This window comes from Rhinoderma darwinii, chromosome 9 (assembly GCF_050947455.1).
Source record: "Rhinoderma darwinii isolate aRhiDar2 chromosome 9, aRhiDar2.hap1, whole genome shotgun sequence".
NCBI classification, from domain to species: domain Eukaryota; kingdom Metazoa; phylum Chordata; class Amphibia; order Anura; family Rhinodermatidae; genus Rhinoderma; species Rhinoderma darwinii.
Window position 1 is genome coordinate 70446288 of NC_134695.1, and position 13996 is coordinate 70460283.

Here is a 13996-nt window from a genome sequence, read left to right on the forward strand (position 1 = left end):
TATATATTTCATAAAGAGCTGAGTCTCAATGTACATACATTACATTACTCATCCTGTACTGATCCTGAGTTACATCCTGTATTATACTGCAGAGCTGCACTCACTATTCTGCTGGTAGTCACTGTTTACATACATTACTTATCCTGTACTGATCCCGAGTTACATCCTGTATTATACTCCAGAGCTGCACTCACTATTCTGCTGGTGAAGTCACTGTGTACATACATTACATTACTTATCCTGTACTGATCCTGAGTTATATCCTGTATTATACTCCAGAGCTGCACTCACTATTCTGCTGGTGCAGTCACTGTGTACATGCAATTAAATGTGAAAAACCGGTCTGTCTGCAGCCACCACAAGGGGGCGTTCGGTGCATACATATTTATACAGTTCCCTATAAAGCTAATAGAAGTATAAATACACATGCAGTAAAGCTCCCCCTAGTGGCGGTTACCAGCAGCTTTTGCAGGAGGCTTGTAGACAAGAATGTCTTTAAAGAGGCTCTGTCACCAGATTTTGCAACCCCTATCTCCTATTGCAGCAGATCGGCGCTGCAATGTAGATAAGAGTAACGTGTTTTTTTTTTTTAAAAAACGAGCATTTTTGGCCAAGTTATGAGCATTTTTATATTTATGTAAATGAGGCTTTCTAAAGTCCAACTGGGCGTGTATTATGTGCGTACATCGGGGCGTTTTTACTACTTTTACTAGCTGGGCGTTGTGTATAGAAGTATCATCCACTTCTCTTCACAACGCCCAGCTTCTGGCAGTGCAGAAACAGCGTGTTCTCCAGAGATCACGCTGTGTCGTCACTCACTTCCTGCCCCAGGTCCTGCATCGTGTCGGACGAGCGAGGACACATCGGCACCAGAGGCTACATTTGATTCTGCAGCAGCATCGGCGTTTGCAGGTAAGTCGATGTACTGCAATAGGAGATAGGGGTTGCAAGATCTGGTGACAGAGCCTCTTTAAGGAGATAAATAGATCATCAGTTGCCACAGGACTGTAAGTTACCGCGTGTTGATGATCGGCAGAGGTGGGGAGGACAGGAGCTGCTTGAACTGGTGAGTACTTTGCACTTCTCCTTCAAAGTTCACTTCCCACATCCTGGATCCAGGCCGGGCGCAGTATATGAGCGGCTGCTGAACCCCCGAGCTCCGTCCTCCAGGGAAAAAGCACGCCCCGTATTCTCCATCTCTTTCCTTGTTGCCAATTTTCCAGAACTTCTCCCTTGGTGACAGATAAGATTATTGCTGGATTATTCCCGGTTTCCATTTATCATTTATATGGATCCAGATCACCAACCACATCAATGTGAGATAGATAGATATGAGATAGATAGATATGAGATAGATATGAGATAGATATGAGATAGATAGATATGAGATAGATAGATATGAGATAGATAGATATGAGATAGATAGATATGAGATAGATAGATATGAGATAGATAGATAGATATGAGATAGATAGATAGATATGAGATAGATAGATATGAGATAGATAGATATGAGATAGATAGATAGATATGAGATAGATAGATAGATAGATATGAGATAGATAGATATGAGATAGATAGATATGAGATAGATAGATAGATATGAGATAGATAGATAGATAGATGTATGTGTCACTACGGCAGCGACATAGAACGTATATTAATTTATATTCTAAAAGAATCTCACCTCTCAGTGTCACACAAATAGGAGCGAGTTAAGGAGGAGATCAGGAGACGGCCATCCATGTAATCCAGCTGCACTACACGAGAGTCAACGCTGGTGATTACCTGAACTGGGAACATCACAAAAGCAGCAGCAGCCTGGGCAGGAAAGAGTTAAGGTAACATTATTGAGGGTCAGACGGACCCTAGGATCTCCCTTATGGAGAGTCATTTCCAGTCCTTGCTGTAACGGAAATCAGTTCTCCACGCACTGACTTCCTGCTGAGCTTGTGTTTATACATAGCAGCCAATCTGAACAAGCAGAGCTGCAGTGTAAAGCATGGAGCAGAGATAGGAAAAGTGCAGCAGCAGCAGGAGTCAATGAAGAAAAATTGATCACTACCACAAACTCCCACAGATAATTTACGCAAGCTGGAGTCACTGATTAACGCTGTACCCTAATGTAGCAGAGCTAAATAGCAACCAACACTGAATGAAATATAGAACAGGCAATTATTACCCAGAGGTGTCCACTTACATGTACACCAGCACTCTTGCTGCAGAAAGTGGTGGAGCAAAATAGTAAACTTCTATTAATCCAGAATCCATGGGATCTAACAGAGGCCAGATTATAAAAACTTTCTGGATTATCAGACTGACATACAGAAATTATAGTTTAGTGGAATTTTATATGATCAGGCAGCTTGGTACTGGGTTCTGGACGATCAGATACTTTATTAAAGCGAAATGTACAGTATATAGATATAATGATTATTGATATTAACAATGTAACAATCTGATAATTTGTGTTGAATTATTTTGCGTCTCCCTCCCTCTCGCTCCTTCTTTTACCTTTCCTTGCTTGGAAGAGTTTAATTTGATGGCAGACACTTTTCCCACATGGTCACCGACAAACACCCGCAGTGCCGCAGAGTCCCAGCAGAGGGCAGTCACCTTGCGACCCTTGTGCTCAGAAGACACATAGATCCTTTCCGGTTTCCCGCGACGTTCCTGGTTTAATTCCCAAACGACCACAATTCCCTGACTGCAGAAACAGCATTAAGAAAGTGTCAAAGAGGAGCGAAGAGACGTGGACCCCTTAAAGGGACGCTGAACCCAAAGTCAATGTTATCTCTTATTTGTTCTGTATTCTCTGTTATCAGCCATTTCAGGCCGAGGTGAGGCTGAATATAGGATGACTGGCATGGATTTCAGATTCCTGTAGTATATTATAAACTCATTATGTCCAGAATCTCCATAGTTCTTCATATATTAAGCTTAAAAGTCCCGTCCTACAATAAGGGACAATAGATGCCCCCCCCCCCCGTCACTCTCCCAAGGGTGAGATTCTTATTGGTCATTTACTAAATACATAGTGACGAAAGCACAGATATCTATAGTCCACGGCATGAGGACCTCACAATAATCCATTCCAAGCCGCAGGTTATTAATCACAGGGGAAACCCAACAAAAGGGAGTTTCCAGATTTGTATAAATACATTTTAATCGTTATAGAACGGAAACTTTTTCTACTTTCTAATATACTTTGTTTCAATTCCTTACCATTTTCAAGATCTCTGCTTGTTGTTGATGAATGGAAAAATTCTTGGAAAAAAATCAAACATATTTGCTAAAGTTTGCTACAATTGTCTGGAGTCTGGACAATCCTCTGTGAGCTAATCCCAGCCTTGATACATTTTGCCTGCACTGATACATTGTAGCAAACTATCAGGACAGGAGAGATTTGTTCTGCTCTCCGAGAATTGCGTAGACTGGATACAATTGCAGAAAACAATAAGCTATAAGAAGTTACACATTTTCAGCCTCTGGATGTTTACAAAATGTATCCATTCACTGACATCTAGCAGAGATCTTGAACACATTGAGGAATTGATACACAAAGTATATTAGAAAATTGCAGAACTTTTCACAATACAATGATTACCTTTGATAAAGTTTTATTTAAATGCAGAACCCCTTTTCTTTCTTGCTGAAAGAAATTATAGCAAAGTCAATACCTGGATGCAACAGCCACATAGTCATCATCATGGGGGCAGCAGGCGACCCTGGAGATGGCACCTTCCTGCAACCCCAAAAATATGTCTTATTAGGTTAATGTCAGGGCTTTGTAATAACAAAATGGGAGCAGTGACTGACAAGACGATAGCAATAAATTTCTTGAAGACCTCATAGACACCCCAAAATAAAGACCCCCCATGTACCTTGTGAGTAAGGAAAAGCCTCTGCTTCCAGCCGTCCTTCTGGATGAGGTTCAGGCCTCCCCCTGAGCTGCCCAGAGCCAGCCATCTTCTGGACACGGCCAAACACGTACACTGCAAACACCAGCAATTTGTATAAAGAATAATCTCGCGCATTATAAAAATCGCTTCACGTCAAAATGGCGGCAGCTGCAACAAACTTGAAGGATGCTGCTTGCCATTTAAAGAAAAAATATATTTAGCATTTCTATTCCTCACCATTTGCAAGATCTTGGCCTGCTGTCAGTGAATGGGAACTCTGTTATTTGCGCCAAAAGTCTGGCAACCTAATACATTGTAATGAGCAGTTAAGCTGTGTCAGTTAAAAATGATCAGGACAAAGTTTTTAATATAAATTTATAAATAGGTTTCAAAATCACTGACAGCAAGCAGAGATCTTAAAAATGGTTAGGCACTAAATTAAAGTCTATTAGAAATTTGCTCAACTTTTCATTCAAAAAATGATTAATGCCGTGGGACTATATAAACGCCATTTTCTGGAAGCCCATAACTGGTGTCATCGCTATTTACACCTACTTAGCCACACACCCTTAAAAAAAGAAGAAAAAAAAAAAAGACCCCAGACCGATCTGTGAAAAAAAATGGCGATAAAATGGCAGACTTTTAGCATTCCATATTTGACAAAATTTTTTCAAATTATATATTTTTTTCCAATCATACCTTTAATCTGCTGGAATCTAAGCGCAGGGCTGACAACAATGGGTCAAGGGAGTCAAATTCTGCCAGAACATGGCTGGAGGCTTCTGGCACGGTGGCGGTCATGGAGGAAAGACTGCAGAGATGCTACTGTCCTTTACTGCACATCACATTCCCTAAAACGAGCAGTAAATAAATTATACTGCAGTACCACTTCTGACCACAAGGTGGAGAAAAATGTCACTTGTATTCAAACATGTTAGTTTGTAGACTATTCTAAACAGGATTCTTATATACCGCACATTTACAGTACGCCGTATAATAAAATATCCAATGGGCACTATGCACAATAGTGTCAAATATTTGCAGACAACCTGCAATTCCATGTTACATTGTGTATGGGGCACATTTCTACTGCATCAGGATGACGCAAGGTTTCCCACTCTGGACGACTTCCCTATAAATGTAGAAAAAAACAAAACGACTTTTCAATTTTCACATGAGGAACAGAAGCACAGACACGATGACCCAATTCAGATTATGAAATACTCCACAGGAATGCCAGCTTCATTACTTTTCAACTAGATGGGGGATGGGTGGAAAAAGACTTTAAAGAGCCATTTCAGTCAAGGTAGATAGCAACATCAGAGGAACTAACTAAATTCACAAGTTAAATTAAAAAGGTTTACCATGTTTTAGGTAAATAAAGCTTAAAGCGGTTGTACAGTCCCAAAAAAATCAATATGTGATCGGTCAGGGTACGACTCCCGGCACCCCAGTCGATTAATTGTATTGAAGGGGCTGCAGCGCTTGTGCAAGAACTGCTTCCTCTTCGTTTCTACTGCTCCCACTGTGAAACGTCCACACACTTGTAGCACTCCCCTATGTACAAGAATATAACTACTATAATACTGCCCCCTATGTACAAGAATTTAACTACTATAATACTGCCCCTTAGGCTGGGTTCACACGACTTATTTTCAGACGTAAACGAGGCGTATTATGCCTCGTTTTACGTCTGAAAATAGGGCTACAATACGTCGGCAAACATCTGCCCATTCATTTGAATGGGTTTGCCGACGTACTGTGCAGACGACCTGTTATTTACGCGTCGTCGTTTGACAGCTGTCAAACGACGACGCGTAAAAATACAGCCTCGTCAAAAGAAGTGCAGGACACTTCTTTGGACGTTTTTGGAGCTGTTTTCTCATAGACTCCAATGAAAACAGCTCCAAAAACGGACGTAAAAAACGCCGCGAAAACGGCACGAAAAACGCCGCGAAAAATGCGAGTTGGTCAAAAAAACGTCTGAAAAGCAGGGTCTGTTTTCCCTTGAAAACAGCTCTGGATTTTCAGACGTTTTTGGTCACTACGTGTGCACATACCCTTATATACAAGAATATAACTACTATAATACTGCCCCCTATATACAAGAATATAACTACTATAATACTGCTCCCTATATACAAGAATATAACTACTATAATACTGCTCCTATATACAAGAATATAACTACTATAATACTGCCCCCTATATACAAGAATATATCTACTATAATACTGCCCCCTACATACAAGAATATAACTACTATAATACTGCTCCTATATACAAGAATATAACTACTATAATACTGCTCCTATATACAAGAATATAACTACTATAATACTGCCCCTATATACAAGAATATAACTACTATAATACTGCTCCTATATACAAGAATATAACTACTATAATACTGGTCCTATATACAAGAATATAACTACTATAATACTGCTCCCTATATACAAGAATATAACTACTATAATACTGCTCCCTATATACAAGAATATAACTACTATAATACTGCTCCCTATATACAAGAATATAACTATTACAATACTGCCCCCTTTATACGAGAATATAACTACTATAATACTGTCTCTATATACAAGAATATAACTACTATAATACTACCCCTATGTACAAGAATATAACTACTATAATACAAGAATATAACTACTATAATACTGCTCCTATATACAAGAATATAACTACTATAATACTGCCCCCATTATACAAGAATATAACTACTATAATACTGCCCCTATATACAAGAATATAACTACTATAATACTGCCCCCTATATACAAGAATATAACTACTATAATACTGCCCCCTATATACAAGAATATAACTACTATAATACTGCCCCTATATACAAGAATATAACTACTATAATACTGGCCCCTATATACAAGAATATAACTACTATAATACTGCTCCCTATGTACAAGAATATAACTACTATAATACTGCCCCCTATATACAAGAATATAAAATACTATAATACTGCCCCTATATACAAGAATATAACTACTATAATACTGCCCCTATATACAAGAATATAACTACTATAATACTGCTCCTATATACAAGAATATAACTACTATAATACTGCCCCTATATACAAGAATATAACTACTATAATACTGCCTCCTATATACAAGAATATAACTACTATAATACTGCGCCTATATACAAGAATATAACTACTATAATACTGCCTCCTATATACAAGAATATAACTACTATAATACTGCGCCTATATACAAGAATATAACTACTATAATACTGCGCCTATATACAAGAATATAACTACTATAATACTGCTCCCTATATACAAGAATATAACTACTATAATACTGCCACTATATACAAGAATATAACTACTATAATACTGCCCCTATATACAAGAATATATCTACTATAATACTGCCCCCATATACAAGAATATAACTACTATAATACTGCCCACTATATACAAGAATATAACTACTATAATACTGCCCCCTATATACAAGAATATATCTACTATAATACTGCCCCCATATACAAGAATATAACTACTATAATACTGCCCACTATATACAAGAATATAACTACTATAATACTGCCCCTATATACAAGAATATAACTACTATAAAACTGCCCCCTATATACAAGAATATAACTACTATAATACTGCTCCTATATACAAGAATATAACTACTATAATACTGCCCCCTATATACAAGAATATAGCTACTATAATACTGCCCCTATATACAAGAATATAAGTACTATAATACTGGCCCCTATATACAAGAATATAACTACTATAATACTGGCCCCTATATACAAGAATATAACTACTATAATACTGCCAGTATATACAAGAATATAACTACTATAATACTGGCCCCTATATACAAGAATATAACTACTATAATACTGCTCCCTATGTACAAGAATATAACTACTATAATACTGCCTCCTATACACAAGAATATAAATACTATAATACTACCCCTATATACAAGAATATAACTACTATAATACTGCCCCCGATATACAAGAATATAACTACTATAATACTGCTCCTATATACAAGAATATAACTACTATAATACTGCTCCTATATACAAGAATATAACTACTATAATACTGCCCCCTATATACAAGAATATAACTACTATAATACTGCCCCTATATACAAGAATATAACTACTATAATACTGCCCCTATATACAAGAATATAACTACTATAATACTGCTCCTATATACAAGAATATAACTACTATAATACTGCTCCTATATACAAGAATATAACTACTATAATACTGCCCCTATATACAAGAATATAACTACTATAATACTGCCCCCAAATGTACAAGAATATAACTACTATAATATTGTCTCCTATATACAAGAATATAACTACTATAATACTGCCCCCTATATACAAGAATATAACTACTATAATACTGCCCCTATATACAAGAATATAACTACTATAATATTGTCTCCTGTATACAAGAATATAACTGCTATAATACTGCCCCTATATACAAGAATATAACTACTATAATACTGCTCCTATATACAAGAATACAACTACTATAATACTGCCCCTATATACAAGAATATAACTACTATAATACTGCTCCTATATACAAGAATATAACTACTATAATACTGCCCCTATATACAAGAATATAACTACTATAATACTGCCCCCATATGTACAAGAATATAACTACTATAATATTGTCTCCTATATACAAGAATATAACTACTATAATACTGCCCCCTATATACAAGAATATAACTACTATAATACTGCCCCTATATACAAGAATATAACTACTATAATATTGTCTCCTGTATACAAGAATATAACTGCTATAATACTGCCCCTATATACAAGAATATAACTACTATAATACTGCTCCTATATACAAGAATACAACTACTATAATACTGCCCCTATATACAAGAATATAACTACTATAATACTGCTCCTATATACAAGAATATAACTACTATAATACTGCCCCTATATACAAGAATATAACTACTATAATACTGCCCCCATATGTACAAGAATATAACTACTATAATATTGTCTCCTATATACAAGAATATAACTACTATAATACTGCTCCTATATACAAGAATATAACTACTATAATACTGCTCCTATATACAAGAATATAACTACTATAATACTGCCCCCTATATACAAGAATATAACTACTATAATACTGCCCCTATATACAAGAATATAACTACTATAATACTGCCCCTATATACAAGAATATAACTACTATAATACTGCTCCTATATACAAGAATATAACTACTATAATACTGCTCCTATATACAAGAATATAACTACTATAATACTGCCCCTATATACAAGAATATAACTACTATAATACTGCCCCCAAATGTACAAGAATATAACTACTATAATATTGTCTCCTATATACAAGAATATAACTACTATAATACTGCCCCCTATATACAAGAATATAACTACTATAATACTGCCCCTATATACAAGAATATAACTACTATAATATTGTCTCCTGTATACAAGAATATAACTGCTATAATACTGCCCCTATATACAAGAATATAACTACTATAATACTGCTCCTATATACAAGAATACAACTACTATAATACTGCCCCTATATACAAGAATATAACTACTATAATACTGCTCCTATATACAAGAATATAACTACTATAATACTGCCCCTATATACAAGAATATAACTACTATAATACTGCCCCCATATGTACAAGAATATAACTACTATAATATTGTCTCCTATATACAAGAATATAACTACTATAATACTGCCCCCTATATACAAGAATATAACTACTATAATACTGCCCCTATATACAAGAATATAACTACTATAATATTGTCTCCTGTATACAAGAATATAACTGCTATAATACTGCCCCCCTATATACAAGAATATAACTACTATAATAATGCTCCCCATATACAAGAATATAACTACTATAATACTGCCCCTATATACAAGAATATAACTACTATAATACTGCTCCTATATACAAGAATATAACTACTATAATACTGCTCCCTATATACAAGAATATAACTACTATAATACTGCCCCTTATGTGTAAGAATATATCTTATACTTTTTGCTGTGAGCAGTAACTATGTGACTTATTACTTTCCTCTCCTTCCTCCTGTCACATTTTAGGTCTCTTGAGATTTGGCTCCTGCACATGAACTCAGGGCTGATCTTACAGTGAGACTTATGTTACTTCCTGCTCAGTATTGATCATGATTCGGGCCTCGTCCTCCTCTGAAGGTCATTACAGCAGTGATGGGAGGAGGATAGAACACGATGTTGCTGCTGATCTCATTTCTTATTCTCTAGTTATATAAAACGTGCTATTACTTTGATATGAATTATAGATTTATAGTGATGAATGCAGAACATTGTTACCAAATGATTAGAAATCAGCTCCATAATCTCAGCCCTCGCTGCCATCATCTATATGTACAACGCTGCTAATACTGTCAAATTCCTTTAGTTCAGATTTAATGGGACATAAAGGGGGCCAAATTCTCAAATATTGTGGAATTTTGGATAAATTTGCGAGTTACAATTATATTCACTGGCAGATTTAGCAGAATTTCTGGTCTATTTAATGCTGGATTTTTTTCTGCCCTTCCTCAAGTGGTTAATGCAAGTCATGAGATTCCCTTTTTCCGGCAGCTGTGGATGCTGAATTGGGGGGGGGGGGGGGGGGGGCGGGGGGGGGGGGATGAGAAGAGGTCTGTCCAGCCCGGTGACACTTAATCACTTGCTGCAATGAAACATTTACTAGTTATAACTTGTGGAAATAGCGGACTATAAGGCTATGTTCACACGGGGTATTTTGCAGGAGGAATATCTGCCTCAAAATTCCGTTTGGAAGTTTGAGGCAGATATTCCTCTCCCTGCACGCCGATTTTCGTGCCGTTTTTCGCCCACGGCCATTGAGCGCCGCGGGCATAAAGCAGCGCGAAATACGCTTTCTCTGCCTCCCATTGAAGTCATTGGAAGCGGAAGCGCCCGAAGATAGGGCATGTCGCTTCTTTTTCCCGCGAGGCAGTTTTACTGCTCACGGGAAAAAGACGCCGACGCCTCCCATTGAAATCAATGGGAGGCGTTTTCGGGCCGTTTTTGCCGAGTTTTGCGACGCGGTTTCCGCGTAAAAAAACTCGGCAAAATACTCCGTGTGAACATAGCCTTATAATATCAGTAGATGAGATGGATGAGGAGTGAAGAGTTTGGCGCAGAATTGGTTAAAAGATCAATATCCCCAGTGCTGTGGGGGGTGGGGAGGCAACGCAAAAGGGGAGCTGTCAATCATTCAACGGACAGATCAGAGAAGCTATACTAGAAGGCTACAGCTAAATCGGAGACTTTGGCGCTGAGACATTGACAGATGGTCAAAAATTGATGGATATGTTCTACTGCAGCCCTGGGTGACGGTTGGGCGTCACAGGGACAAGTTGTCCACATAGGAAGTTATGATGCGACCGGCAACCGCACTTGTCATGCAGAGCTTGCAATCTAAAGCTCGGGCTTAAAGGGTCTAAATGTATTGACATCAATAACATAGAAGCGTGAACTTTATCAGAGATTTGAGGGCATGGGGTTCTATATACAGTCTGAAATCTTTTAATTTTGGAAATCATTGGGCCCATGAAATGGGAGACATCAGAGGATATATTTAGGATGGCATTGTCTGTGCTTCTAGGGATTAGAAAAAAAACAGGGTCTATAGTAAGAGGGTTGTTTGTTTAAATACAATCCTGTATCTTTAAAATTTTACCCAAACATTGTAATTGGAAATATCTAGGTAGAGCCCGGCCGGGACCTTCCTCCTCAATGCCATCATCAAACAACTACTTGACCCTGCCCTCCTTGGTGCGGGCTCGGCTTGCCCTGTCTTACTGCAGCCAGTAGGAATCGGAAGTGCTGTGCCCTAAACACTGCATTGTGTTCACCCGCGTTCTGCCCATCCACACAATGATTATCGCTATAGTCATTCCCTTGAAAAGAGGATGATCACTGACCCCCTACCACCAAACCTCCCCCACTAGAGCAGCAGAGATACGTAGAGTGACAAGACGACTTCCCGGCAGCTGTCATTAGTATGGCCGACTTTAGGCTCAGGCTACAAGTTTTAGTTGCGATGTGTCATTAATTATTCCCCATGGGGAACTAAGTTGCAACTATGTGAAAGTTAGGTGCAAGGTTGACTGCAGGAAGTAATTGAAATAGCATTGCGGGGGTTGCTACATCCCGTAATACCGACGCTAAAACGGTTCCATATCACGGTCTTAAAGAGATCAACGATCAAATGCAAATAAAAACCAGGACCGGGAGCGATTATCGCCACGTGACAATAAACGGATGAAAATGTAACGAATGGTTTTGAAAAATTGATACAAATTTAAGCAATCCCACAACTCGGACCCAAATATATCACCAACCAGAATACCTCGCTATACGTAAGCGCGTTGTACTGTGCGATCGTTACCAATTTTAAATATTAGACTGTCGCAACGTTCCCTCGGTTATTACAGATTGGGGATGTTCCTTTACATTTTTCTTGGTTGTATCTAAAAGTTACAATTGTATTAATCTCACGAGAAAATAATTGAGCAGCAATAAACATGAACGATATTTGCACGATCAGAGACTATTTTCCCCGGGGGCGATAATTCCAGATATCTCGCATTATGTGTCCCTTTAAGGCCAGTGCTCCACGACATTATTACACAAGGCGATTATCGCACTGTCCGAACGCGCCAGATCGCAGTGCGTTATCACCGCTAATGTTACCTTGTGGTGGCGCATGAAAATCGCATATGTAAACGATCTTTGACGCGCACGCCATTTTACCACCATAATCAGTAGCGCTTGGACAGTGCAATATTTTCGTGCGTAATATCGCACTGGCCTCACAAACTGCGTCCTGATAGACGGTAAGAACAGGCGCAAATTAACCCATATTTGCTAAAAAAAAATATATGACAAAATCAGCAACTTCTCTACCAAGCGGCCACACATTTGCATTTTACATAACCTAAAAATAACCGATTTCTACCCAAGAGGCAACAATGTATCAGAATGTTACAGACCTGTCATGCACAATGTATCAGATTACTGAGTATTATCCACACTTGTATCTGCTCATAAAGGGACAGTACACACTTACCCGTCACCAGCACCCGCAGAGCTTACAATCTATCACTGCCCGGCACTTACTATGAAGCTTCTTCCTGGAACTAAAGTGTTGTGAGAGTTACAATCTGATCAGATGGGAGAGTTGGTTTAAAGAGGGAGGATGAGTCAGGCTTGGTGATTGGTTGCCTCTGGCAGCTACTTCTGTAATGAGGCTTGTGATTGGCTCTGTGTTTGGAGCAGAGGGGGAGAGTCAGGGTGCTTGGTCTCACTGCTGTGTCACATGCCTCTCATTAGTGAGCGCCTCATCTGCACTCAGGACCAGACAGCAAGGAGTTAACCGCCCTCTGGAATGTAAAGTGCAGCTTCACTGCAGCCACTGGGTACAAAATAATGGGAAATTGCTTAAGTGGTAAATCCATAATTATGGACAGTACTTAAATGCAAATTCTGAGTAACGCCGGTTCCACATGGTCGTAATATGGACGTATTTTAGCATCTGGATTGCGACCGCAACAAAAAACAAAACTACCCAACACCTCCCACCCTCGGGTTCTAGTGAAATGAACGCAGATGCCCAAGGAGCTCTATGTCCAGTTCAGTAAAACATGCGGGGCGGCAAGTTGGGGTTGTGGTAAAAAACGCCACAGATCACAAAAACGAAACAGAAACGGCACAAGCAGAATTGCATTGTATGCAGCGCGTGTTATATTTTACCATAGACTTTATTGTAAGATCTGGCGGCACAAAAAAAAAACCGCAAATAGAAATGTCACGAAATATGCAGCAAAACGACGTGTGTGAAACCAGCCGAAGGCTCAATTCACATATTCAGTTTTGATGCAGGTTTTTTAGCCAAAGCCTGAAGTCGATACAAAAGGAAAGG

At 38.3% G+C, this 13996-nt stretch overlaps 1 protein-coding gene across 1 annotated transcript in view; it reads right to left on the minus strand.

The window, feature by feature from the left end:
• HPS5 (HPS5 biogenesis of lysosomal organelles complex 2 subunit 2) overlaps positions 1-13230 on the minus strand; it is a 24729-nt gene extending 11499 nt beyond the window's left edge. The window contains exons 1-7 of the mRNA XM_075836779.1: positions 13145-13230; positions 4602-4753; positions 3885-3995; positions 3681-3745; positions 2515-2707; positions 1688-1821; positions 1017-1232 (exon numbers count right to left, since the gene is read on the minus strand). Of these exons, the coding sequence (XP_075692894.1) occupies positions 1017-1232; positions 1688-1821; positions 2515-2707; positions 3681-3745; positions 3885-3995; positions 4602-4703 (821 nt within the window). The 5' untranslated portion in view covers positions 4704-4753; positions 13145-13230. The remainder of the gene's footprint in view (positions 1-1016; positions 1233-1687; positions 1822-2514; positions 2708-3680; positions 3746-3884; positions 3996-4601; positions 4754-13144) is intronic.
• Between the last annotated feature and the right edge of the window lie 766 nt (positions 13231-13996).